The sequence below is a fragment of the Echeneis naucrates genome, chromosome 16 (genome assembly GCF_900963305.1).
Source record: "Echeneis naucrates chromosome 16, fEcheNa1.1, whole genome shotgun sequence".
Taxonomy (NCBI): domain Eukaryota; kingdom Metazoa; phylum Chordata; class Actinopteri; order Carangiformes; family Echeneidae; genus Echeneis; species Echeneis naucrates.
Genome location: NC_042526.1, coordinates 7019319 through 7047161, shown reverse-complemented (window position 1 = coordinate 7047161; position 27843 = coordinate 7019319). Strand labels below are relative to the sequence as shown.

The window sequence follows — 27843 nt, the reverse complement described above, 5'->3', positions numbered from 1 at the left end:
GTCTCAAGGACAGTCTCTGCTTGAGATGGTCAGTGGCATTATAAAAACACTCATGAATGACTAACTGAATGATTGTCAGGACATCCTCATGGTGTCACAACCAGCGGTCTGATCCCGGTAGACTGCACCTCTACACAAAGTGACATTACTGGGAGTGACAGATGAGTCTGTTTCAGTGTGGCTCAGATGCAACGTCCAATACAGAAAATTATTATTTACTTTTTGTGCATTCAGCATCCATCATTGTGACATTTATTTTCATCCCACTGCATGTGCAGTGTATATGTCTTTTCTCATTGGGGGGCAGGTGCGTTGGAGAGTGAAAAATTGGCATAAAACCAACAACTAGCTGTTTCTGTCTACAGGGGTCCAAAAAATGCTGCAACTTTTTGATGATAGACGGATATGGAGAAGTAACATCTACTCTCAGAGTCACATAAGGATTCAGACGTTACATAGGACTTTCATTTTCAACTACAGTACATAAACTGCTTTTGAAGAGTAACATTTTGAGTTTAACTCACACTGACTTCAAATAAGGAATATTTACTGCAGCAGTGGTTGCACATGCTCTGGCTTCAAGCTGGAAATCATACCTTTTCACTGCATTGTTATCTGTTTCTGGTAAGATATGACTCATAAAAGCAATTTTTAAGGAATTTTGAAATGAACAAGGACTATTCACACTCCCTGTCATTAACTTCCCTGGTTTGCCAGTGTAATTCAGGAGGACAGCACGTGACCACGTGAGGACATTGACTGGAACATAGAGGTGACTTGCATTTGTACACCTGTCTCATTTGCTTTGCCTCGATGCATCCTGATTAACTCCTTGTAACTGTTGCTAGTGAAAGACACAAACCTGCGACATTATGAAGAGATTGTGTTTGATGTCTGTGTAGAATCAGTTGCCTTTAGTACATCAGCTGCAGAGAAGTGGAGGTAGTGTCCCAGCCCCCCGGGGGTTCCATGTTGTGAATGGGTAGAAAATGAACTCTAGTCAAGCATCCATCTGCTGAGCTCAAACTCATTACCAGATGCACTCACTTTCACATCATCTGCCCAGTGGCTATCACCATGACTACAGGACCATGCTGAGTGATGCAGACGGCAGCAGATGGGAAGTGGAAGTTGTTAACGTATATTAACACCCCCACCCCTCTTCTCTTCCACCTCCTCTTTCTCTTCCTCCCTCCAGACATACAAGTCCTCTCTCTCTTTGTTGTGACCCCCATCGTCCACATTACGAGAGCAAGGGAACCTTGAGGCATAAAGTCATGGCTTCATTAGCTGTGAAGCTCACTCCCATTAAAATGCCCTCTTAAGAATGTTTGAAGGGCTTTTGCTGTCTTCCAAACACTAAGACACATTTAAAATGAGACAAAAAAACATTTCACAGCGTGCTCGCTTAGACAACGCTCGGTGAGACTGCACTAATTTGGTATGATGATGGTATATGATGGTATGCACTACAATAAGTAGAGGCACTAACTCACATGACGCACATACGTATGAAAACCCCATGAAAAAAACCACATAATATGAAAAATGTTTTTCATATAAATTATCTGATAATAAGTGCATTGAAATAAGTCACTTCCAATCCAATCTAAAAGCACTTTCCTTTCCCTTTTTTCATCCGAAGGTGTGGGGTTCATTTGAAATGATAATGAAGTGACATTTCAGTAGTGAAATAGCTTATAATAAAATGTCTCCATCTGTAAAGGAACAATAAAAATCTGAGACACAGTTAGATTTCCTCCCTGAGGGGAACAGTTGTGCTGCCAAGAACATTGTGTGAAAATGACTCCTGCACAGGCTGTAGATAAAATGCTTTGAAAAGCCTTGTTTGTCCCCAGTAATACTCAGTAACACATTTGACGGATGAATCAGCACATCTCATATCACACACTTATGTCACACAGCATTTTTTGCTAAGTTATTGTGATGAGCTAACCTGTAAATAAGATATAATAATTCCTTTATTTGGCAAGGGACTATGCTTAAGGTGGCATTGCATTTGTCTCACTCTCTGATATCACTCTGGTGGAATGCTACTTAACCACATTCATGTCTTCCAACATGAACTTACAGCTGCAATAAAGGTTCTTTTATTGGTAATACCATCAGGCTAACAGATAAACAGGGTGCAATCAGTCTGAACTACAAGTGAAATGTTTAATTTGAAACCTTTTTGCATTTGCAGAAAAGATTCAAACTCCCTAATTAGAGCAAAACTAGGGCCTGAAAAATAAAAACATTTACACGACTCTCAAGTTGTTTGCGGACTTGATTAGCTTTCATCCTACAAGGCCGGAGATGCTGGCAGGAGGAAACAAAATCTTTTCGCGCTCACTTTGCCTCATTGCGATTCCTTGTTCCACTTAAAGAAAAAAGTGAATTCAGATTAGTCTTTATGCTCAATTTAACTTGAATTTAAAAACTGTTCCCCTTAGAAGTGATTTTTTTCTGGTCAGATTTCACTGCCAAATCCAAATGGAATTATTGTCATTTTTCTAATAAAACTGCTAAAAAAAATCTAGTACATCTTATTCTTAATTGCTTGTTGTGGAAGCAAATTTAGATGTAAGGTAAATTGTTATAAATAATCACAGGAACACAATGTTTGGGTTACAGCTTTAATTCACTTGCATTCATGCAGAAAACCATTGTCAGTCATCTCCTTTTAAAGGGGCAACTGGGTTGAAAAGCGGTCTCTCTCTGCGTAGCTGCAGTTTTCCGTAACTCATCTCAAAGTCCTTCTTAGTCCCATTTAGGACCTCCAGACTACCTGTCCTTACGTCATAGCCATGGGCCTTCAGTCGCTGGATACGGTAACTCACTATCTGTGTAGTCAGCTCCAGCACAGTTGGAGTCTCCATGATTTGGGACATGCTGATCCCAGCACTGAGGAGCCCATCAAAGCGCTCAGCCAGAATAGCTTCAGGGTAGTAAAGCAGGGCAGGGCACTCGAGGACGATGTTCCGAAGCCCTTCTTCAGAGCAGCCCATGGTTTCCTGAGAGTACGCCAGGGTGCGATGCATGCTGTCCGGGTTCAGCTCAGTGACAAAGCCCCTGAGCTTTGAGAGCAGGCGGAGAAGCTGTGCTGTGCTGAAGCCCTTGTCTCTCAAAAACAGGAGGTTCTTCCGCAGCACCTCTGGGGGCTTGAGGAGAACAAACGGGTTCTGGCTCAACAGCTTCTGAAGCCAGATCTTCAGGTTAGCCTCCTCACCTCCCAGCTCTCGGTAGGCCTGCTGCAGGGTACATATCATCACCTCATTCTGCTCTACAGGCCTGCTGAAGCTCTGGGGTGCACTGGCCATGAGTTTGGTGATGATTCGTTTGTTGAGGTTTAAGCTCTGGAAGTAAACAATGTTGGTGCGCTGGTTGTGGTGGTGGCTGGAGGAGGTGAAGAAGGAGGCGGGGAATTTCTCAATGATGCCAACCAGTTCTCTCAGGTTTGGACACACAGTCATCCACAGGTCCCTCTGAGCCTTCATGTGCTCTGGATGACATAGGACCGCCTCAGGATGAACCGCTAAAATCCGGGAGATAATGACACCCGAGGCTCCCATGTCATTCAGCAGGTCAGCTACCTCCTGAGTGTAGGCTGGGCTCTGATTCAAGACCCAGCCTTTGAGTTTGCGGACCTTCTGGATGTCCACAGAGAGCTCATAGAGAGCCTTCACGGTCTGCTGGTTCTCTTCTGAACTCACTGTTGTACATGGCCTGGAGCTGAAAGGTGGAGCTGTCACATACTGGCACCGGAGGCACAGGGATGTTGTGATCAAGCGCAACATTGATGCCGATCACCTGAGAGAGAGAGAGACAGAGAGAGGCAGTGAGAGAGAGACACAGAGAGACAGAGAGAGAGAGAGAGAGAGAGAGAGAGAGAGAGAGAAAGAGACAGAGAGACAGACAGACATACAGAGAGTGAGAAAGAGACACAGAGAGAGACAGACAGACAGACAGAGAGTGAGAAAGAGACACAGAGAGAGACAGACAGACAGACAGAGAGTGAGAAAGAGACACAGAGAGAGACAGACAGACAGACAGAGAGTGAGAAAGAGACACAGAGAGAGACAGATAGACAGACAGAAAGAGAGAGAGTGAGAAAGAGACAGACAGAGAGACAGAGGAGAAGGAACTGCGGTGAATGATTCCAGTAAATGACTAAAAACACCAGCTTCCGGCTCTGATGTACACAGAGCTAGTCTAAGGCAGCTGACGCCACAAAACACCAGTTATTGATTACATCTACCGCCAACAGCTGTGCAGGACAACAAGGTATCTTCTTTATTACCTTAGGTACCTTTATTGTTACGCTCTTGCGAATAAACTTCTCAGGTAACGAACACAGAGTCGACGATTTCAAAATAAAAGCTCGGTTTTTGAGGGATGCCAGCAGTAGCAGCTAGCAGCTAACTGCTACAACATGTCTCCGCCGGACTTCGTGATGTTTACCGCAGCACAACATAAAAACTATCACTTATAAGTGATCGGACGCGCGTGACACATGCATTAACACGTTTATTAGAAAACGAGCTACCTTCAGCTGCGGTCAAAGGAAGTGACGCTTTGTTATGGAACTATTTTCTTCTTCTGCGGCTAATTACTGTTGTCTCATTGATCAGAGCGCCACCCAAAGGTGTTTACAGGTGCTGCAAGGAAGAGCCACAAGCATGAAGAACATTGAAACACCCTTGATTTATTTGTTTGTTTTTGAAATGCATAATGTAAAAACGTCTGCGTATACATTGCGTGAGCTTTGTGTTTGTATATTTTTTTGTTCCTGTTTCACCGGTCCCCCTCTCTTTTCAAGGCTCTGTTCCTTTATTGCAGGCCATATGTCCAGTGATTAACTCATTTTGGCAAAAATCTGTATCTCAAACAGCAGTTGGTGTGCCTCCAAACCCTTCAGCATACGGGGCCCTGATGAGTGTAATCAGCGCAGGGCTGAATTGGACTGAACACACGGAGAGTTTTCTCGCAGTTGGTGCTTAATCATGATGCTTGATCACCGGCTCCGCAAGCTGTTCCCTCAGCAGCACAGGAGCTGCTGCTGCTGAGTGGGTAGCGAGGTTCATTATAGTTTATGTACAAGTAAGAAGATATGCCTCAAAGGAAAACAAGGCTTGCATGTCTTATTGTTTTCAGTACCCAATCCGTTGATATGGGTGAGATGGTCACCTAAGTGCACTGATGGTGTTGTTGTTAGAGGTGTGTGCATCTCAAACAGATCATGTCCAAGTATTTCACGGGGAGCAGCTTTCTTTGCAAAGGAACGGCAGGCATACAATAACATGTGGGCACACAAAGTAAACACTGTCATTCACTCGTCTTCCCTACGCAGGTAAGTTATTGACAGTTTCCAGACTTTCATCAAGGCTTTAAGCAAGCACACGCAATGCGAAATGAATTGGGAACTTAAAACGTTAGCAGGTTTTTAAAAGACAAGGTAACAAAAGAATCAAATGCAGACAAATGGTATAAGAAACAGTGGAAAGATTCCCTCAATGCCAGCCATTACCATTCCCTCCATGATGGAAACAGAAAGTCTGTGGGTTCATGTCAAGTCCATCTGATAAACGTATAGTTGGAATTGGATGTCTAACTTGACTGAAATTGAAATATAAGCATACTGGTGACAATACAGTACTTGAAGTACTTTTACAAACTCATTGTGCGAAAGGCAGACAAAAGCATCTACAGGAAACAATACAGAAAGGTGCAGGGAGGAGACGTTTGCACAAAGGCATTAACAAAGGCAAAGAACTGGAGGAGAAAAGGAGAAGCTTATCCAAATTGCCGCTGGGCAATAAAGGCAAAATATGATACAGGCTGTCAAAGCACTCACAGATGCTGACAGCCTTGGTGTTGTTTTGGGGAAGTGAGACATGGAAAGATTACGAGGGAATGGAACCCAAAGCACAGATAAGTCCGATCCAGCCATCTCTCAAAGACAGCCCTGGCTGAAAAAGACACAAAACAGCACCAAACAACACGTCTACACACACCTCTGTCTTGTGGTCATCTTTATGTAGGAGTTTGGCTGGTTTTGTCATTACATTTCTGTTTGTGGCACTTTCATGTCTCTTTATGGTCAATTTTTGCCTCTTTGGAGTAATTTGGAACCTTACTGTTGCCACTTAGCATCTTTTTGGAACAGCTTTCATCTCCTTTTGCCACTTTTCCATCTTTAGAATTAGTTTCACACCGGAATTACCACAGTACGAGTCGTTGGTCTCCCACACCCCAAAGCCCCTGTTCAGCCTGCAAAATAAGAAGCAAAATTTGCTTCATCACAAAAATAAATTTGACAAAGTAACTTTCCAAACTTTGCATTTGCAATGCTGACTCCACCAGCTAAAATCTCCTACTAAGGGAGGGACAGTGGGATGTTTTGTACTGTCCAACAGTGTTATTGAGCTTTATCTTATCATCACATAAAACCAGTTGCTGCCTGCCCCATTTCCTCCAGAAATGGCTAAAGAATGTGGGTCTTCCCGTGCAGGTACTGTTATCATTTACTGAAAGAAGTTGCATGTATTTACACTGTAACCCTTTGTGTTTGTGTCGTAATTTCTAAGTTTGAGCCGTTCATATAACCATCAATGCAACACGAGTCAGAAACATACATTTTCAGAATAGTACAGTCAACATGTGCCTGGAATCTAGTCAAAGTTTTCTAACCAAAAAGCTGTCTTCAGTTGTTCTTTAGTTCAAGATTGACTTTTTCTTTTGTGGTTACTTATTAATTAGGGCTCCCATGGGCCTTATGAAATCAACCAAGTCAAAAGAAGGTTATTACATGGGCTTTATATCTCCAAGCCCACAGTATGTTATCTGACTGAATGACAGATTTCACACCATAAAAGAAACCTAATATAACAGGAAATGTTTTTCATTTCTAAATATAATTTGGTTCCGGATCTTTGTAGAACAACAGAATACATTTGGATTTTATGTGTTGAGTATTGCATTACTCAGCTCCTTCACTGAATGAAATTGATAGGGCATGAAAGAAATGAATGAATAAATGTACTCAGCTGCTTCACAGTGACAAAAGATTACCTAATACTTCATACATTTAGGTCACATAATATTCTGACTGAATAAGAACGTGATGGGGTAGAAAAATGCCCTGTTTTCATTTTAAAACATGCTATCATAGCATCTTCCGCAGACTTTACAAGAAAACAAATGTGTTTATGAACACTCCCTCTAATTGCTGTCAAGTGACCTAACATGGTCTCTGACCACACCTACAGCAGGAGGAAAACCAGTCAAACTACATCTCAAAGTGGTTCATGTCCAATCAGAAATGGAACTTCAGACTTTTATGTTGTGTCTTTGTTTACCTTAATTTGTTGTCTTGAGCTTTTCACAATTAATTCAATAATGTTAATGACTTTACTCCCTTCTTATCCACTCCTGTCACGAATGCTGACAGCCTAACTAGACATGGATGTGTGCGTTTGTCTGTACGTGCATATCTCTGTGTGTGTTTGTGTAGCTGTTTATAAGAGGAGGGAACTGCCTGGAGGTGGAACCTACTGACGGGCAAAAGTTGATACATTAAAACAGGCTTACTTCACACACACTTTACAGAGTGTGACAAATACATGGATAGTTACACAAGATGACCTCCCTTCGCTGTCTCAAGGTTCTGCTTTGCCTCCTCCTCCCCAACCTCATCTGCACTGAAGATCCAGAGCTTGTTTTTAGAGCAAACGGCACCATGTTTGAGATCGGATATTGTTTCGGAGTGGATTATATCGTTGTTTATAGATCTGGTCAAAAGGGAGACCAGCTGCTTGGTAATTCCTCAGAAAGCAGCAGCACCACCACTTCATCTGAAGACATGCGGGATCGTATCTTCCCAAGCCACAGTGACCAACTGTTGGGGCTGCAAATCATTAACCTTACTTACAAGGACTCTGGGATTTATAGGAGGGAATGTTGGCAGAATGAGTCACTCATCAAACATTACTCACAACAGCTCATTATTTGTGAGAATGAGACTATGTCGATGGAGATCACTTTGGAGGAGGACGCTGATGAAACTGAGATTCAGTGCACTAGCAATGCAGCAATTCCAACAGGATCCTCTGTGCAGTGGTACTATGAAATCTATCCAACTTATAAGAAAAAACTTTTCCTGGACAGCCGTGTTTCAATGGAGCCTCTGGTTGAGGAACTGCAGGGAGTCATGAAGGTCAAATACAATGGGGTGTCACTCGTGCTTAAAAATAGCATATTAAAGAGCATCCACCAGTTTCACTGTCTTGTGATCAGCGGTGAAAAGTGCCTCAGTTTCCAAAATTTGTATTTACCAGACAAGTCTGGCAGCAGGGACATTTTTGTCTCACAACAGGAAAAACTGGTGCTGAAATGCCCCTCAAATGATAAAAACCAGCATTGGGAGACACCTCTGGGGATGATGAACAGCAGCCTCTTGAAGAACAGTAAGATGTATATATCAACTGGTAATAAATTAGAGGACTTCTCGTTAGTAATTCCTGAAATCACTGAAGAACATAGCGGAGACTATACATGTATCTCCAGCTCATTTGAGCTGCACTACTACCTGATTCTTTGCCCCAGAAATCCCAAAGAAGAAAAAAAGTATTTCTTAGGCAAAAGCCTTTCACTGGACTGCAAAAATGAAAATGGTGATTCACAAAGGGTGCAGTGGTACCGCAGAGGAACATCAGGGGAAAATGTCCTCATCCATGACTCAAATGAGGATGTTCCCATCCCAGAAGACCTAATGGGCAGACTGACTCTGTCCAACAGTGGCCTGCTTACAATCTCTGACATGGTGATGGCGGACGCAGGGGAGTACCACTGCATTGTTTTAAGTGACAAGCAGTCAATCGATCATGATTACGAAGAATATCATGATGGTGATGATGATGGTGAATATGCTGATGAAGAATACACTCCCATTTTAAACAGGTGCATTTTAAAACAGGATACACTTCTGACATTGAGTAATGCCACTAACACTGTTGCTCATGTAGCTGGAGTAGGAATCACCGTGGGGCTGCTGGTGGTTGGGCTGATTATTGCAGTGATTGTTGTGCAGAGAAGACGAGCAGCATCTCAAGCTAGACAACAAACGAACGCTCACATAAGCACAACAGAAGGCACCATCTACTGAACTTTTAACTGGAGAATGAATGATGAAAAATGAATATGCTAGTGATGTTTGCAAAGTAGATTCAAGGCATTGTGTATTCTGTCCATAAATTGCATCTCCATCCAACTGTTCATCAGTTGTTGATTGTGGTTTATTTTACTTCAGAATCAAACGTCCATCTGCCTGCCCTCTTTCTCTTTGGTGCCAATGACCAATTCTGGGTTTTAACCTTTGTAATCTGGTAAAAAGCAATTGATTTATTTTAAAACACTATTTTGGCTCGTGACTGACAATGTCAATCTGAATATCACAACGTTGCTCCTGAGGTCATAAATGAATCATGTGCACGTTGAAGCACAGTAAACATGAACAATCTTTCAATCTTTTCTAATGGCTTGAAAATGTGGCATTACTGTAATGTGACTTCTTTAATGACTAGAAACCAGTTGGACAGCTCCACTTTCAACAGATTGTTCAATGCCAATAAAGCAACGACCAGAAAGCACCTGAGGCGCCTCTCGCAAAAGAATTCAGGCATACTGAGGAATACTGACTAATTGCAAACAGACTTGAAGTTAATGTTCAGGTTTCTGTCCAACGAATGGCTGTATGTCCATTATTTGCTCCTTTTTTTGGTCTGCTGCGGTAAATAGCTATCCTGAGATGAATGCTGATATCACTTCTCTGTGGATGCAAACCCAGTGATCAAATGCTGATGTAACAGCATGGATTGGTGCAGGTTTAAGGGGGAAATGTTTTTTGTTTGGTTTTTACTGCAAAGGTAATGATAATGATAATGACTATCCTACAAAATGATTCAGTTTCCATTCACAAATCAAGGAAACACCAAAGATGGTATCACTTTGACATCATTTTTGGATTACCTTTTGTTTTGAATATACTTTTTAAAAATATTAATGAATCGTGGGCCAAAGTTAACAAGAAAATCAAAGGAACATGTTCAAGCTTTCATCATTCATTACTTTGATTTTCCCAAATGGCTAAGAAGTGCAACTGGACTCAGAAAAATCAGCCAAACAAACAGATAAATGGAAATGGTAAGTATTTTAGATTTCTGTGGTGAAGGTCGCTTGTCTTTGATTAAATCTTCAGCTATAACACTGAACATGAAAAACACAAACTGGAACATTGAATCAATAGCTCTTGTGGCTGAATACTAAGCAAGTTCAGCAGCACATGGCTGCATAGTTAACATCAGTATGGATCCAGCAGTTCAGTTTATGTTTGCAACACAAAGGATGAAATACAGTACACAAAATGATTATGTGTCTTATTGACTAGCTGGCTGTGTTCATATTGATTCAACTGTGCATTTCATTAAATAATATAATGTGATAATATACACAGGATAATATTCAGTTCACGTTTTAACAAAATATGAGCAGCTGTCACATTGTTATTGTGTCTCACTCAGGAAAATGACCTATTTCAAGGCTCTCTTGTAACAAGCTCACATGAATTTGAATAAATCTTTTCAAGCCAGAATCTGGAAAATGATTCACCATCATATTATCATACAGTTAGAAGCTGAGCGTAGCTCAAAAACTGGAAACAGCTGGCCTGCAGCTTTGCTCTGCGGGATAACAAAATTAACCAGCAAGAACCATTCTTTTCTCTGCTCTGAAGGGTTAGCTCTGAAGTATAATCAACACGTTAAACATGTTGTCTTTAGTCTTTCCAAAAGCCTACTGGACATCATAAGAGCTACTGTAAAGTAAATAAACACAACGTCCCTTTAAAACTGGCCAGACTTTACTTCCGTCTCCACTATCTGAAATAAACCACGTGACATTTTATCATGCCTTTATGGTTTTTACAACCCTTTTCCACTCAGATGTCAAACCACAATATGAAAACGTGTTAGGATTTCCATTGTAGGCTGTATTAACTAAATAATGATTTTCAGTAACTTCAGATTTTGCTCTCTGACATGCAGAAACACTAAAATGTACTGCTCAGTTGAGAAAAGCATATCACTCTCTCTCAAACCAGCATAAAACAAATCGAAACGGGATGAAGCTGTGCTGCCTCAAGCAGCCTCAGCGCACTCTGACTCTAGTTTGTCCATTAAAGTCTGTGCTTTTTTTTGTGCCACTGCTTTATATGGATCTTCTTTGCATTCGTGATTGAATTTTTTCATCCATTGTGCTCAACATTTTTCCCCCAAAACTTTTGTAGCGATACTTACTGATATAGAGATGAATTGATAGCAATGGCATTGTTGAAGATTTCCATCTTGCAGAACAATGGAAATGTTGTGTTTCAGCAATATTCTCAGCTGCCAGATTCTATTACTCCCACACACTTAACCTTTTGGAGCTCTGATAAATATTTATGCTCCACAACAATGCCAGTACATCCAAAGGAGAAAAATGGTTTGTGAAAGGAAATATTTGCTCAGCTGGCACACATAAAGCTCAAAGTCTTATTCCAACTTTGTTCTTAATTTGATGTTTGGCCAATATCTGGTTCAGCGGGTCCAGCATAATGCAAAGAAATCTGAAGCAATTGTTTACCTGTTGATGGTATTACCTATTCCCTTGGTTTTATTTCATCCCTTTTTCCCTTTCTGTATTCTCTTCGAATATTGCCTACCAACACATACCATTCCAACCCAGAGATGAGGTATTTCAAATGCACTCACGCTCAAAAGCACCCAAAGCATTAAGGGGTTTGCGAATCAATATACTTGTTCATCATGATATTGTGTTTTTGATGGTGTTGATTGCTTCTCAGAAATGCTTACATGCAGAGACTGGCAACGGGGAGTGATACATTTTAATTTGTCTTTAAACCCATACTGGTAGTGCGCCATTTTTAATTCCAGCTCTTGCCATTACAATGTAATATTAGCATTAGCGATGCTTACTGACTGTAGTGTACGCAGGTGAGGTTTAAGCTCTTTTTGACAAAAAAAAATTAGAAAAGGCAAATAGGAAAAGGCCAAGACTCGTGCTTTTTTAAAATCTAAATCAAAGAACACACTTAGCAAGACACCAATCTCGTGTGCAGTCAACAGAAACACCAAATGTCTAACATTAAACAGGTAGCTCCCTCTCAATTCGCTCTGGGACAAGTTCTGAGGCCACCTCAACTTTAAATGAAATTTAAAAAAAAAAAACAATACTCTATTTTGCCATATTCCAAGATGACCATTCTAAACACTTTCAGTGTTGTCAAGAACGAAGACTAGAGATGAAATAGTGTGATTAATAAACTTGAGCATAATTAAATCCTGACCTGGCAGAAGTGCAAGGGGGATAAAATCAGTGTATGACAGAATTTTCTATATCGTACGTTGTATGATGATTGATGACCATAAATGCAAATTTGGATGTGTTGTATCACATATTTCTGAAATACACAGATGTGAGCAAATTAAATAATGTCAGGTGGGTGAGGTCATATTTAATATCTAAACATAGCTGAAAATCTCACACAAAGTCAGCTATATCAACAGATATTAACTAAGAGAACCTGGATTTTCCACTATGCTTTAGGTACGGCCCTTCGTAGACTTGATTGATGTAGACACAGATGGAAGAGGAGCAGCTGTTCGATGCTCTCAGGTATAATTAAGAAAGGGCCCAGTCCCACAGGGAGGCCTCGGGAGGCCCGGCAAAGTGGTGACGAGTCAGCACGGCTCAGAGAACAGCGAGATCCAGCAGCGGGCTTCTTTCGGGTTGCTACAGTCGGAGACTTTAAATGGATAAGCCTAATTGTTGAGACATCTCTCAGACCATCTGTGGATGTGGGAGGGTGTGTTTGAGCTGCAAGCGCTGTGTCTGTGTTTGTTTCAGTCTGTGCTGCAGAGTCGCAGCAAACCATGAGTCTTTGTGGCGACAGAGCAGAACTAAAGATAGAGGAAAAAAAAAAAAATCAATGAAATCAGAGAAGAAATTGTGTTTACAGGATTTTCTGCTCAATGTGTTCACTTGGGTTCGCACAACTTCTGCAGAACACACCCAGACTGTGTGACTAGACTCCATATCTGAAGATTATCAAATGTTTGCTCAAGGACTCACGTGCACGTTTGCACGCAAAGGTCCATTCCGATGTCAAAATCACAAATGGTGGATGTTCCTGGGACATCTCCTTTCCTCTGATCAGGGGGGCCATGTCCTAAAGATCGGCCCGTCTGCTGGGTGCTCCCTGGTGGCTGCAGGGCTGGGGCCCGATCTGCTGTAATTTGCCAGGCCCATTACTCCCACAAATGTGATGGCTGCAAGCCCTGTGAGTGTGAAACAGTTGGAGGGATAAAGAGTAGGAGAGAGACAGGGGGGTACTTTGCCATTGCTGCTGTCTAACCACAGTGCCTGGGAGTGTGTGATCTGCCCCACTAATGGCACCAATTATGCACCAGAGAGCACTGCTGATGGGCTTGTTTTACAGTGAAAGTACTCGGGGTAGGGGAGTGGAGGGGGGTTCAAATAGAAGGCGCGAGCTCCAAAAACAACCAAAAAAAAAAAAAAAAAAAAATATGGTAGAGACAGGAGATGAGTCACCTGAGGATTTTCTTTGCTAACAGTGCTCTGCTAGCTACGTAGACTTTCGGAGGTGTCTGGTTGGATCGCAGCCACACATGAATTTATGTTTATTATTTTCAGAGGGGCAATCCAGGCGAGACCTGGGCCAATCAAACGCTCTCAATAAAACTGACTTCCCTCTGGAAGTCTCAGAGGCTTTCATCAGATTTGATTTGAAGTCTATAACCCAGCAGCTAGTGGGCGTGGGGCTGTGTAGCTGTGATACCTGCTCTCTGTCAGATCATGAAACTTTGAACTCCCTTGGGTGATGAAACTGTTGAGAAAGGAAAAGGCGTATATCAGGTACTCTATTGTTTAATCCCAAGGATATATCGTTCTCATTATAAGATGTTTATGAGCAGAAACTACTTCAGCTGCCTCTTTATGTGTTAGGATGATTCATCATCAGGGAACATTTTGTAAAGAGACAGTTATCAACCGGTTAGACTAGAAAATTCTTAGTCACGTAATTGGATCTTCTGGTATCTGAGAGTTATCTTTGAAAATCTTGATGGGTGACATGAGGAACATTTAAACCTACGAACCAAATCCAGGAACGTACTAAATCATTTTCAGTTACCTGCATGTATACAGCAGATAATTGTCGGGTGGGTCTGTTTTTTGCAGATAGAGTTCAACAACACAACAGAAGAGCAATTTGTTCACTCGTGCAGATACTGCTAGATTAAAGCTGAAATCAAAAAGGAAAAAAAAAACAAAAAACAGAGGGAGCTCTGAGCAGACAAACGAGTGAAAATGAGACCATCTATATTCAAGAGCTCTCTCCTTCAAAAACAATCACACAGACGTGCGTCGTGAACATGAGCCAGCACAGCCACACCTATGATGCACAGATGGCATGTGTAAACTTTCTCCTTCCCTCCTCCCGCTCTTCCTCTTCTCCTCTCGGCTGTAATCTCCGTCTCGGCCTCTCTCATCCCTCATGTCCCACATTCTTCCTTCCTCTGATCATCCCATGTGTCACTCAACAGATTTCTCTCCCTCTGCCAGCCACAAAGCCCCTCGACTTGCAACCTGTCCTGAAAAATTTCAATGAAGCCTTGAGAAATTGGCAAGTGGGGTGGGAGTACCATACTTGGGTAAATAATAGCTGAGAGCTTTAGAGTATGAAGAAGGTCTGTGCTGACTCTAATTTTGAGTTCTCACATATTAAAGCAAGTTATGGGACTGTTTAAAGGTGAAATGAATTAATGCTGGATGATCCTGTTGCCCCTAAATGTCTCAGTGAAAGGGACAGAAAGAGAAAGCCTGGTCAAGAGTTGTGGAGGCTTTGGGATAACAGGCAATCAAATGACTGAGACGCCCAGTCTGATTGGGGTCAGAAACATTGAATTCAATCATGACCTCCCATTGACAGTCAAGAAATAGCTAAAGAATAAAAAAACAACTTTGTAACAACTGGGGAATAAGGCCTGATTAATTGCACAGTCCTTCTTAGTTTTTGAAAAACAGGAGTAGAAATTGCACTGTATACTTGTTGTTTATTTCTTCACACCATTCATGACGTTATAAATGTATTGTGATGGAAAACGCTGCAGCGTGTTCTCTTTCTCCTACATGAGGAGAGTGTTAACCTTGTTAATCATTTGTTACATGTAAGGCCATGCAATAACAGGTTCATTTGAAACAGCGAGCCTTAAACTAATAAAATCTGTCTGGCAGCACCTCTAAATCTCTGAGGACACAATATATCCTGTCGAAACTCTTCAAAAATCAAAGTACTTGAAAGATGACCCTTCTCTTTGCCCCTTATTGGATTAAAAAAATCACCTTTTCATTTGCGGACTAAATTGAAATTTTTTCTGTGCGTGGAAGAGCTGAACTTTATGTTTAGTCAGAATTTACCTAAAGACAGAGTGATTACAAAGAAATTCAAGTTGGTACATTTGCTGTTTGGAAGGGTTAAAAAACGAATCCAGATGTTAAATCCACATCAGTGTTGGCTTTCTGTCTGAACTCACCTTTGGTTAGGGAAAAATCCAAGAACCAAAAACTGCAGTTCTCCGAGTGGCTGCTAGAGGCCGTTTCCTAAAGTGAGTCAATCCCCAGAGATTCCCATTTTCAAATGCTCAATTTTACATGTGAAATGAAAATGTTACCAATCTGTTACACAAATGGTTTTTTCCCCCTTCGTGAAAAAGGTGCGGAAGATTTATAAACCGTTTTATTTTCTACATAACTCGTCTGTTTTAAGGGTTAGGATTAGAATCTTAAAGTTCACATTAACTGAGGATTTTTGGGCGACCGGTGGACAAACGTGTGTTGCCAAATACTGCAACAGGGACTCGGCTTGTCTCTCAGAAGTCTCCAACTTTTGTGTTAGCCGGGAGTTTGGTGGAGTCAGGCACTACAAAGATGGAGATGGCAGACCAGCCCACTCTGAGCTTCAGACCTGCAGTTCGTCACAAACACAATGTTTGTCTCCACTTAGAGTCTAAGTTATCCAGTCTGTTAGGAGGGGTAAGCTGACCATCTCCTTTTTCACTTAGCTCTGGGCAAAAAAAAAGCCATTTTTAAACTGCGACTTTAAATGAAAAAAATGTGTTTGTAGTTCTGTTGCTCTTGCTGCAACAAAGGCTTTGGAGCAGACGGTGATGCCACTTTAGTTTAGTAGGAAATACAGAAAGTGTGCTGGTGTGCTGAAGGGTCGTTTGGTAAATTACATTTGCTGGCATACAAGTGGGTGAAATAAGATTTCTTTGCTTTTGCTTATTGCTCTTAGAGGGAAGAGGAGCTGAACAAAAGAGCTGCTTTTTTTTTTTTTTTTTTTTGTCTTTTGCCCTCAAATGAGACAGAGGGTATAGAAAAACAGATTTCCTCCACAGGCAAAATTCCTCCCTTCACTTTTGCGATACCTTCTTTCCCATGTGACAAGCTGACTGACAGATAATCTGACAGGAGAGTTGTGGTTTGAAAGTAAAGCAGAGGGTGCAGAAGTTGCCAGGCACGCACAGATTCAAAAGAACAGTCAGTAAGCTGAAAAGACAAGGTTATCCCAAACACTGAAAAATTTTCAGCTGAACATTTCCATCCACTTTATGATGAAAGACTGGTGCCAAGGTAAAGATCAGATATGGAGCAGATCATAGAGCTATGGCGTACAAAGGGAGCAGATTGGCAAGGCATTTAGGAAGAGCCTGATGGTTTTGCAAGAGAAGAAAGAAAAGAAAAGCGCTCTGAATCTCTACATCCCTACAATATGCACATTTGATTCTGTGCTCTTTGCATTCGTGCATGGTGAGAAACAAGTGTGGGTAGCTAAACAGGGAGGCCCACCGAGAATTGAGCTTCTGCTCACAGAGAAATCCAACTTTTTCTTATTGCCTGTTTCAGATCTCACCAAGATGATGTGGGGGCGTTCGGCTTCTCAGAGCCAGGAAATCAATGGTGTAGGCGGGCAGAGCCAGGGATCAACGCAGAGAGGCGTGGAGGAGAGGACACCCTTGTAACACTCCCCAGGTATCCCGGGTACCTCATTGTCTTCCTCGGTGGGGTAAAACCTTTAGCTTGTAATTTTCTTCAGCCTTCTATCAGCAGAAAAGCCTTGTTCTGTGTCCACGTAGGTAGAATTCCTGCCCTCCGGTTCTTTAATCTGAGATCATCTTTGATTTGGTGTATTTGGTTGTTCTGCCTGAAAGGTTTAAACACGGGTTACAGAGGGGGCAGATAAAGTGGAACAACTAATCCCACACTGAAAGAAGGCTTTAGACTTCTTATGCTCAGGAAAATTGTGCAACAGCGGAAATTATATACATGAGATGTGAGATGCTGCAGCAACATTATTTTCTCAGTAAAGACAGACTTTAGCAGGCATGACTCCGCCGCAGCAGGAGATAAATCTGAGAGGCCACAAACAAAATCGGCCCCCATTCCCAGGAGTAATGGAGCTGTCACTGGCTAAATCTGACCCTGCAGTAACCCCCAAGGGGCAGTGATATGGCACCCATCCCTCCACACCAGGGGTGTCAACAGCAGAGAGTAAGCATGGGAGGAAGGATGTGTGTGTGTGGTGGTGGTGGGGGGGTTTTACCAATGATACCAGTCATCCTCACTGGAATGAAGAAAAATAGAGGTCATTGTGTCACTGCAATCTCTCGGGACAAGTGTCTGGTTGCCGGTGAGAGCTGGTGGCAGCAGAGGAGGGTTGACACTGTGATGGCTCTTGGTAAGATTGTATATATGTATGTGTGTGTGTGTGTGTGCGTGTGTGTGCGTGTCTGTTGGGGTGGGGGGGTTGATGCCTGACTGAAGATGATGAAACCTGCTTGCATGAAATGGGCGATAGGAAACTCCGCCAGCTAATAAAATAACAAATGACAACACAAGAAGAATCGTATGCAGATTTGTTCACTGCCTGTTCAGACCCCCCCACCCCCCCCCCCCCCCCCCCCCCCTCACCCCCCCCCCCCCACCCCCCCAGGCATCACAGCGTAAAGCGTGATCTCTCGTCCAATCCACATCCGCGGCTCCGGTAGTCTGTGTGGTCTCTGGAGATGGGAGTGTGTGTAGTGTGTGTGTGTGTGTGTGTGTGTGTGTGTGTGTGTGTGATGGGGGGAGCCTCTCGCTCCTCTCCATGGAGCATCTCCGGCTCTGAATCTACTTCTGCTGTGGACACCGGCGGCAGCACGCCCCATCCGCCTCTCACACACACCTTCACACACACACACACACACACACACACACACATAAAGTGTGTATACACACTTTTACAAATGCAGAGTAGAAGACCGGAGCGGAGAAATCCTACCTGATCGAGTGCGTTGATGGTAAGACGAGTTTTCTTTAGCTTTTTGCTGTTTTTACCTTTTTGTGTATTTGTTATTAAATCCATGTGTGTATTTTACGCTTGATGAGTCTCAGTCTGAGTGTCTAAAAAAACAAGATGTGACACGATGGCGATTATAGAGATCAGCCGATGATGTTTCCACTTAAAACGCGACTCAGCAGCGAGTTTTATTTTAATTCCGCCCCACTTTTTTTTTTTTTTTTTTTTTTTTTTTGAGGGGGGGTCTTTTTGTTTGTTTGTCTATTTTAAGACGCTATAGTTTTTGTTTGTTTATCAGCCTTTGGAAAGAGTTTATTGACAGTTAATTATCTGTGTTCTTGGATGGAAATGTTTATTTTACAGAAACAACTCATTTATTCCCAAACAACCTTTATTATCATCAAATCCTCGGTGTTTCCAGCTCTCTCCTCACTTCATTATTCTTTCATTTTACACTGAGCACCCACCACTGTTCACTCTGTGTGTGTGTGGATTTGCACTGTTTGTAAATTAACCTCACTGTAAATAACCAACAGTTTAAAAAAAAAAAAAAAATCTCTAATGGCCAACAACAGACCTCTCTCCTCCTTTTTCCCTCCTCTCCTCTGGTGCCTTTGCTCCGTGCGTGAGTGTGTGCGTTTGTGTGCCTGCTGGAGGAATCGTGTAGGAAAAGACTCATCTCCTCCTCCTGTCACAGCAGCTCCTGTGCAGGGTCAGATGCGGCTCCTCTGGTCGCTGCAGTGTTCTGCCCTGCCAGGCTCTCAGCCTGTGGCGTGTGTGTCCTTTGAGAGAGAAAGCGATGAGAAAAGATGAGTACGCAGGGATGAGAAAGATGGAGAGTGGTGCGAGGAAGACTGACTGGAGACTTGAACTCCTTGTGGTGGTGTTACTATTACTCAACTCCCTGTGTTGTTTTGTTTTTTTGTAGGATTGATGATCAGGCTTTTCCAATAAACACCTTCACACGGAGGACCGCTGAATACACTGGGGTGCTTTAAGGGAAAAATCTTTGTCATGGTCGCATCCCTCAACCACTTCCATCCCAAATCCCACAGTCCCGCTCTCATCACTAACATCTAACTTCATTTGTTGCCTCTGTTTTCCACAGAGGCTGCTTCCCTTCCCACACCACACACAAATGTCATTATCACCATCACCTCTGCTGCTGGCTATGTTATCTCAACATGCAGCAATGCCTGTGTTCGTTGAATTTACAACTCAACGCTGCCAGAGGAGCATGAACCGCACAGTGTAATCTTCGCTTGATCCTATCCCTGAGGTTTTTATCCCCTGTAAGCACTGTTATTGTATGAGGGATCCAAAGGCTGAGACCATCTGAAGCCTGCATTCCCCTTCCAGCTGTTGACAGAGTGACTATTATTCGTGGAGTCCCGGTGCGGGAGGACTTATGAGCCAGGAAGAAATGAGGACTTGCAAATCAAATTGCTTTAATCCATGGACGCATCTGCCTTGGTTCTCCAAAGGGCACCAGGGTGTGTAGCTGAGGACCTTTGAGCTGAAACCAGGACCAAAGAGGAAAACAAAACCTGTCGCTGAGGAGTCAGATGATGTGCCTCGGTCAGCTGTGCAGCGTGTGTAGTGTATTGATGATGGGAGTATCAAATTAGTTGACTTTTTTCCCTGCCTTTTAAGTCTGATGTGGTGAAGTCTCTCATTATCCACAGTCACTCACGCTTTTATTCCTCTGCCTTTTCCTTCCATCTTTCTTGTCGTTCAACAAGACTTCAAACAACTTTAAAGCAGTTTAGAAACGACATACAAGCAGTACCATGGCCCTGTTTTTGTCACCCTGTCTGCAGCAGTCAGTCAAAGAAACAAAGTTTTCTCTCTCCCCTCGTGAGATCGCTGTTTTTATCCATATTCAAACAGAATGGTTCCTGATGTCAGCTTGATTTCCCTCCCGCTCACCCATCGAGCAAATGTCTTGGTTCTGCGTTGTTTGTGATTAATGGAACATCAAAAGCTGATCTCCACTCAGTCTGATAAATTCCTGAGGATATCAGTTTGCTAGGGGTACATTAACATCATTGATGAACAAGAGGCAGACTGGAGATAAACACATTGACAGAAAGTTGAAGGAAATATTTATTTTTGTCAGCAATATGATGTATATTTACCTGTGGCGTTGATGATGATGGCTTCTGTGCAGCCAATTTGAGTGATGGAGAGGCAGCGCAGGAATCTCTTGTGATTTCGTAACATCATTTTTGTACGTATGGACCAAATGGCAGCACCTTCTTTTCTGTTTGAATCCATTTGGTAAATCACATTTCCCTTTTTTCTTTTATGCCCAGTGGCAAAGAACTTGGAAGTGTACAAAGAAAACTTCTACTCATGTACATGAAGACAGCTATATTTATCTGAGTATATAGTTCTCTGCTGGGCTTAGAGGCTAATTACCCAGGAGAGCCAAGCAAAATGAAATGCAATTATGCAACTGTGTGCACTGTATCCTGAATAGAGGAGCTATTGTAGATAGGGACATTATTTCTGCCATTTTCCACTAAGGGTCTGACCCCCGAGTCCTTTTATTCAGAACAACAAATCGCAGGAAAATGGATCCATGGATCTGTGTCCTATAGCAAAACAACTAGGGAAGCTTCTTCTAGTTTGTTGAAACAGAAATGTATTGTAAATGTATGGATCGGTATCTTTTTACACGTAAAACTGTGCACATGTCCAAGGCCCCTGTATGGTAAATACTAATGCTCATTACTCACTGGCTAATATGAAGCTAGAAACAGTTGTCTCGTAGCTTATCTGAGTAAAAACAACTCTGTCAGCTAAAGTGTATTTATCAACCTGCTGCAATTTATTTGTTTAATCCCCATAACCGACAGTTTAGGAAGGATTTCATTACCTTTGGACTGAGCCAGTGTTTAGGTTTTATGCTGAGCTGAGCTAACTGGCAGTGGGCTGCAGCTGCACATTTACTCTACAGCTATGCCACTGGTATCAGTCTATTGCTTTAACTGTCCATAAGAAAGCCCATCAGGCTATTATTCAAAACGTTGAAGCGTTTTGCTTTGCCCATTTTACGTCACCCGAAAGTGGTTCTGGGTCTGAATACGAAATGCTAATCGGTAATACTTTATTTTCTGCTGTTGAAGCACCTTTGAGCAGGAATCCTAACCGCTCTAATATCGGCCTTCACATCGGCTGACAGTATAAAGGCTGCAGGTGTGAATAACCAGAGTCTGCAGTGGTATGGAGCAGAAAAGAAAATGCATCAAATTAAATCACATTTTGTGTGTCTTTGTCCCTTGCCGGCATCGTCAGTGTGAAGGATGTAGAGCCAGAGGGGGGGGCAGGATGGAGTGCTCCTGGAAAACGGTGTTGCTGCTGGTGTGTGCGTCTCTGGGGGTCCAGTACACGGCCATTCGGACCCTGAGGGACTCATTGTCTGGAACCTGTCAGGGAGCCTACCATTGCCAGACCAGACATCACAGAGGTAGGCTTCAACAGCCAGTCCAGTTCGTCCCGCATGGGGCACTGCCTCTCAACAAGAGAGCACTGAGTGTATACCTGCAGGCATGTATGGCTGAGTGCTCATGTTTAATGCAACAGTAACATAAATAATCAAAAATTCACAGCTATTGTTACAAAATTTGGTCCCTCAGCACCACCAGAGGGCATACCCACTCAATGCTTTGTTGGCGTACATTACTAATATTGGTAATATTTGTTATATTTCGAGGAAAGCCTCATGTAAAGAGATTCAGTGAGACAGAGCCAACTGCAAGAACAAAGACGCAGCAATGCGCTGCATCTGAAGCAAAAGAAAAAGGGAAGCAAATCATTAACTGAGGGAATTCCCAAGAAGTGGGGAGGATAGAGAAATGAAATATGTGTGATTCATTTTGAAATTATCCTCTAATATATCTCCATTAATCCGCTCTCATAGCGCAGCTGCAGCTTGCCGGCACCAGGCTCCTGTGTACAAAAGCAACATCCCCTTTGCAATCAACTGCTCATCAGTAGTAATTACACGTTAGATATTTGGATTGCATTTAGAGATCCGCCATTTCATAAAGCCCCCTCGATAACCAACGGCAGACAAGCATCTTACTCATGCGTGTTTACCCTCTGAATTATTTAAGCTTGATTCAGTAGACAGTTTTCTCCTGAAGTCCTGACAAAAAACTCACTTTCACTTTTATGAGCTGGAATGTATCTTTTGTGTGTGTGTGTGTGTGTGTGTGGTATAACTTTAAATGAAGAAACAGCATGTAATGTAACACTAAAAGTTGTTGGAAGACAACACGATGAAACTGGCATCGTCATGCCAACCAAAACACATTTTGTTTCTCAAAGACTCCAGGTGGAGAGCGCTGTGCGATGACAGCTGGATGCCCGCGGAGTCGCCTCGGAAGCACATCCTGCTGTTTGCCACCACACGAAGCGGCTCCTCCTTCACTGGGCAGCTCCTCAACCAGCACCCGGGGATCTTCTATGTCTTTGAGCCCCTCTACCACGTCCAGCAGGCCTTCACGAACTCCAGCGGCAGATTGCGCCGCAGCTTTGACCGTCGGGCTCTACTGGGAGCATACAGGGACCTCCTCCTCAATCTCTACACCTGCGACCTCCACTTCATGGAGAGTTACATCCGGCCGGAGCCCCAGGAGCACGTCACCAGCTCCTTCTTCCGCCGCAGCTCCAGCCACGCACTCTGCTCCCCTCCTGTGTGCCTGGAGGGGTTGGATGCAGCGACCTCCGAGCCACCCGATGAAACCTGGTGCCCCAAGAAGTGTGGGCCCCTAAACCTGACTCTGGCTTCTGTTTCATGTCTGGCAAGAGGACATGTAGCTATAAAGACTGTGCGGGTCCCTGAGGTGGGGGACCTCCGCACCCTCACTGAAGATCCACGTCTGGACCTGAAGATCATCCATCTGGTGCGGGACCCCAGGGCCATCCTCGCCTCACGCATGATGGCGTTTTCAGATCAGTTCCGTGCCTGGAAAATATGGAACGCAACGGGACGGCAGCCTCGATACGTGGACCTGTCGCAGATCACCAGCACCTGCAAGGACATGGTGGCCTCTGCAGAAACAGGCCTGCAAAGGCCGGTGTGGCTGCGAGGGCGTTACCTACTGGTACGCTATGAGGACCTGGCGTTCAACCCAAAGGTCAAGGCCGCTGAGATTTACAGGTTTGTGGGGCTGGAGATGGAGCGCAGGGTGCAGACGTGGATTACAAAGAATACCAACAGCAACGCCTTGTCTCCGTCCGAGTGGAACTACAGATACTCCACGACCAGAGACTCCAGAGCGACCGCGGAGAGCTGGAGGCTCCGGCTCAGCTTTGACATCGTCAGGAGCGTGCAAAATCTGTGTAATGACACGCTGGCCCTGCTGGGATACAGGCAGGTTTACTCTGCAGCCGAGCTCAGAAACTTGTCCCATAGTTTAGTGGAACACAGGACCTTTCAACCAGCCACACGGTAGATTTGATTTAAGGTTTCAATAAACCTTGACAAACTATTTATTTATTTATTTACTCTCTCTGTCATCGGGCCGATAAAATGAATGTAACTTATTTTACTTTTTGATGAATGCCTAAAGCAATTTAATATCACACTTTTTAAGGCTGTTTGATATAATTAAAGGGCCAAATCTCAAGTGCATTTGAAGCCGGAAAAGGCACTAATCCAGAATTAAGTCCACACTGCTGTATGTCTTGAGTGAAAGCTCTGAATCCTGATGTGATTACGAGAAATGCTTCTTTTTTTCCCCCTTCTTCGTCTTCTTCTTTTCCAATATTCAGTTTCCTCATGATTTTAGGAAACACAGGAACTATTTCAGAGTAAATGTGACGCTCGTGAGGGAGAGGCACACAGGAAGTGAAGAGGATTTATTTATTTGGAGAAATTTCAGGGCTTTCAGGATTACTTAAAATATCTCTGCCAATGCAGTCTCCTGCACAGCAGCTCTGTGAGGACATTGAAAATATGAAAATGTGGGGTTTTTTCTTTCTTCGCTGTAAATACTCAAATACTGTAAATACTTTCGCTGATGGAATCCAAGCGTGCAAATGTTAGATACTGGATGTGTTTGGGCATTTTGTCAGTGTAGTTACACTATTTATACTTAAATCTAAAAAATAAATAAATAAATAAATTATTCATATGTAAGAAATACATATCTACCACACTGCTGAAATCAACATTTTAAGTTTGATGTGCTCTTTTTTTTTTTTTAATCTCTTCAATGCTTAGAGGAAAGTACACAACCTTTAATGATGAGATTAGAAAATGCTAATTCATTGTCTTTCATGTTGTAATCCCTCTATATTTTGTTTGCTTTAGTGCCAAATTCCAATCCCAGTGATGTGTCTGTAGGAGATGTGTTTTTGACTCAAAGGTTTTTCAGTTCACTTTGAATCTCAGAATAATGCCGGGATCATTCAGTGGCAGCAACTGTCTGCATCAGGGTGTAGTAGAGATTAGACAGCAGCAGGTTCTCTGGCAGTTCCAACATTTGAAATTGGTCTTTGTGTGTTTATCTCAAGGGAGCACTCCATGGAAATAAACGGGCTGGTGTCTGGAGATGGCATGCTTCTTTTCTCTGTTTATATACAAAGTAGTTTCTGAGGAAGAACTCATTGCATGAATCATAGCCAGGCAAGTGAATGACTGTGATTTCCATACCTTTCAAATGCGAGCATTGCATCTTCCTATGGAGGGTGCCGTTGCATCCCTCTGGGAGCGATGAGCTTTAATACTTCCACCAAAGAAAACCACTCCTCAGTGAGGCAAAGTAGGCAATTTAAGTGGAACATTCATGCTGCTCTGTGAACACTGTTATGTCTGAGGTGAAATTGTCCTTTAAAAAGGTATTTTTAGATACCCACTCCTCCCTATTCTTTCTGTGGCTGCACTATAGCTGCTGACACCAGGGATAACTCAGCAATGTAAGAATTGATCTACACATCCAGCTGAGGAGAAACAGGATTTAAGATGCATGGAGAAAAGACTGGCCGTCTTTCTTTGAACTTAATCTGCAAGGCTACACAAACTGGCCATAAAGCAAAGCTTTATGACACCCAGGGAGATCCGCTTCATCGGTTTTTCCATCCCCACCCTGACTCCAAAAGCAGCAAGTGGCCTGAGTCAGCCGTCGGCTAATTATCCATTTCTTTTCACTCAATACGGACAAACTCTCGGGATCCTAAACTGTGCTGACAAATTTAGGAGTTATCAATACTTGTAATAAATATGAGATGCCTGCTGATATTGGGAAAAGCAAGACAGCACTTAGTTTAACTACAACAGTGGTTACCAATCTTTTTGTTGTTAGATTTCCCCACACAAGCATCTGAAGAACCTTTATACCATTTACTTAAGCCTTTGCCCATTTATTTAGTTAGCAGTTAGGCCATTTAGCAAAGTGTTTATCCCCACATCTCTCGTAACAGTCCATCCCTTGTTATTGCTTTGACTGTTGGTTCTTTTCTGTTTGTTAATCTACTGTTTTTCACACACTGAGTGTATTTAGAGTTACAGTTGACTCAATGTGGATATTAAGGCTGGACAGAGTTGGAGGAGCAGACACACATCTCAGAAACAAGAAAACACTTTTCACCTCTAAAGTGTGAATTTAACATTTTAGTTTTATGGGACGTCAGATGTGGATATCTGTCACTGGCTGGCAGCTCTGGCAGCGTGTGAGGCGTCGTGCTCACTTTATTCTTCTTGCTGTTTTTGGAATCAGGCAAAAATGTCTAAAAGTTATTTTCAGATGTTCAGCTGTTTTGTTTGTTGTGGGGTTTATTTTAATGTGTAAAGCTGCTCTTACATCAGCTTGTGTTGAAATGTGGGAGCAGTTGGGCGGTGATTTGCATGCGCGCAGATAAGAGAGAAAAGAGAGATATTGACATTGAGAGTTGAAATATTTTTTTTCCATTTGTTTATTTCTGTCAGCATGATGAATTAAAAATAGCATGATAAACTAAAAGTTCTGAGTGAAGAATTGAGGAGGAAGATCACACTGAAGAGGCTGAAAACTTGATTAAGTCAGAATCTCCATTGCTGTGCTTTGGTTTGCACTGTGGAAGCAAAGAAGAAGCTTTTTCTTGCCAACGAATGTTGTGTTTGTCAGACTCAAACTGATGTCTTTTGTTTCAGCATGGTGCCCAAAAGGAAAAATCAACAAATGCCTCTCCTCATCCAAACTTCTGTGGCTATTAAAATTCATGACAGATGAATATCACATTTTCTTTGCTCTCTCTTAACAGCTTCCAGGTCACGCCGAGGAGCACACATGAGGCGAGAACCAACTTGCAGCGTTGTTTTGAGAAGCACCTTCTCGACCTGAAGGCATCATTGTTGAGTTAGTGTCAGTCAAATCGGCTCAGTCACGTACAAACCCTCCCCTTCCTCTGTTTGGCCTGCCTGTAATCAGCGGCCCTAACAATTCGCAGGTCATAATGCGAAGTGGGAGTGAAGGAGGTCGTCCTTGGATGTGTTTCCTCCAGCTGCAGGTGCGTCATCGTGGTTCATTATGCCGAAGCTGATTCTTTATGATCCTTATCTGGGCAAGCGGCCAGAAAATAGGCAAATTACGAGCACCCCGTGTGTCACGCTGGCACATAATCGCATGCTATGATCAAAACCAACGTATTTATCATCACACACATGTACCTGCATGTTCAATGCAGGATGCAGAGTGCGGATGGTGTTTGAGGCGACTCCCAGCAGCAAAGTGGCAGAAAACGATCTTCATCTTTCTGTGCCAGCTCCACAAATTGCCCTCCTTGTAGAAGAGCATTGATTTGAGAAAGGTCAGAGTCTAGTAAGAGCAGAGCATAAAGTCTATTGACAATCCTGTTAAAATTATGTGAAAAGTGCTGCTCATGAGCATCACCGGGAAATGGGCTTCCCTATTTTGTATCAGACTTACATCAGCACTCAAATGTAGCTTTTCACTTCACACAGTATTCATCATTTTCCCCATGAGGGCTAAGAGCCACTGTAGGCTGTGCTTTCCATAAATATTGAAATGTTTTATCAGAAAATGTTCAAAACTGATGAGAGAATAAATCACACTCTCTAGACTTTTAAGATCTGCACCTTTTCTTATGTTGACACAACCATGAAAATCCAAGCAGCACTGGGACAAACATGTTATATCCAAACATGTTTCATTCTCCTGACTGGAAGCCAAAGACGTCATTTACGGTGAGATTAAGGAGTATTTGAGACAGAATGAAACCACTCTGAGCCATAGTATCTTTATTACTGGGGCCACTCTGGCCCTGAGCAGACATCAGCCTCAGTCACACCAATCATTCAAATGGTATTATTTCCATCGCGCACACACAGACACACACAAACACACACAAACACA

The 27843-nt window shown here is 42.8% G+C and overlaps 2 protein-coding genes across 8 annotated transcripts; one reads left to right on the top strand and one right to left on the bottom strand.

Moving 5' to 3' along the window:
• Window positions 1-2672: 2672 nt before the first annotated feature.
• On the bottom strand, window positions 2673-4571 carry mterf2 (mitochondrial transcription termination factor 2). 3 transcript variants are annotated; one of them, XM_029523583.1, is made up of 2 exons: window positions 4550-4571; window positions 2673-3813 (listed from the first exon to the last, which is right to left on the bottom strand). In XM_029523583.1, the coding sequence occupies exon 2, from the start codon at window positions 3798-3800 to the stop codon at window positions 2673-2675; it is 1128 nt and encodes a 375-aa protein (XP_029379443.1). In that variant the 5' UTR covers window positions 3801-3813; window positions 4550-4571. The 3 variants fall into 3 exon arrangements, with proteins under 3 accessions (XP_029379443.1, XP_029379441.1, XP_029379442.1); XM_029523581.1 differs by lacking the exon at window positions 4550-4571 and adding an exon at window positions 4304-4541; XM_029523582.1 differs by lacking the exon at window positions 4550-4571 and adding an exon at window positions 4313-4541.
• A 12476-nt stretch (window positions 4572-17047) lies between these two features.
• LOC115056516 (carbohydrate sulfotransferase 1) lies at window positions 17048-25047 on the top strand. Of its 5 annotated transcripts, none has more exons than XM_029523018.1 (4): window positions 18338-18479; window positions 19407-20056; window positions 21779-21950; window positions 22814-25047. In XM_029523018.1, exons 3-4 carry the CDS (start codon window positions 21812-21814, stop codon window positions 23941-23943), a joined length of 1269 nt encoding a protein of 422 aa, XP_029378878.1. In that variant the 5' UTR covers window positions 18338-18479; window positions 19407-20056; window positions 21779-21811; the 3' UTR covers window positions 23944-25047. The 5 variants fall into 5 exon arrangements, with proteins under 5 accessions (XP_029378879.1, XP_029378878.1, XP_029378876.1 ...); XM_029523016.1 differs by having other exon boundaries at window positions 19407-20070; XM_029523017.1 differs by having other exon boundaries at window positions 19407-21679.
• The last annotated feature ends 2796 nt before the right edge of the window (window positions 25048-27843 follow it).

What these genes read in the sequence shown, in the direction of transcription:
- mterf2 (XM_029523583.1), bottom strand. Translation starts at nt 3,800, where the DNA reads ATGTTGCGCTTGATCACAACATCCCTGTGCCTCCGGTGCCAGTATGTG.
- LOC115056516 (XM_029523015.1), top strand. Translation starts at nt 21,707, where the DNA reads ATGGAGCAGAAAAGAAAATGCATCAAATTAAATCACATTTTGTGTGTC. An exon ending in CCAGACCAGACATCACAGAG is followed by an intron (nt 21,951 to 22,813) that starts GTAGGCTTCAAC and finishes TGTTTCTCAAAG; the next exon opens with ACTCCAGGTGGAGAGCGCTG.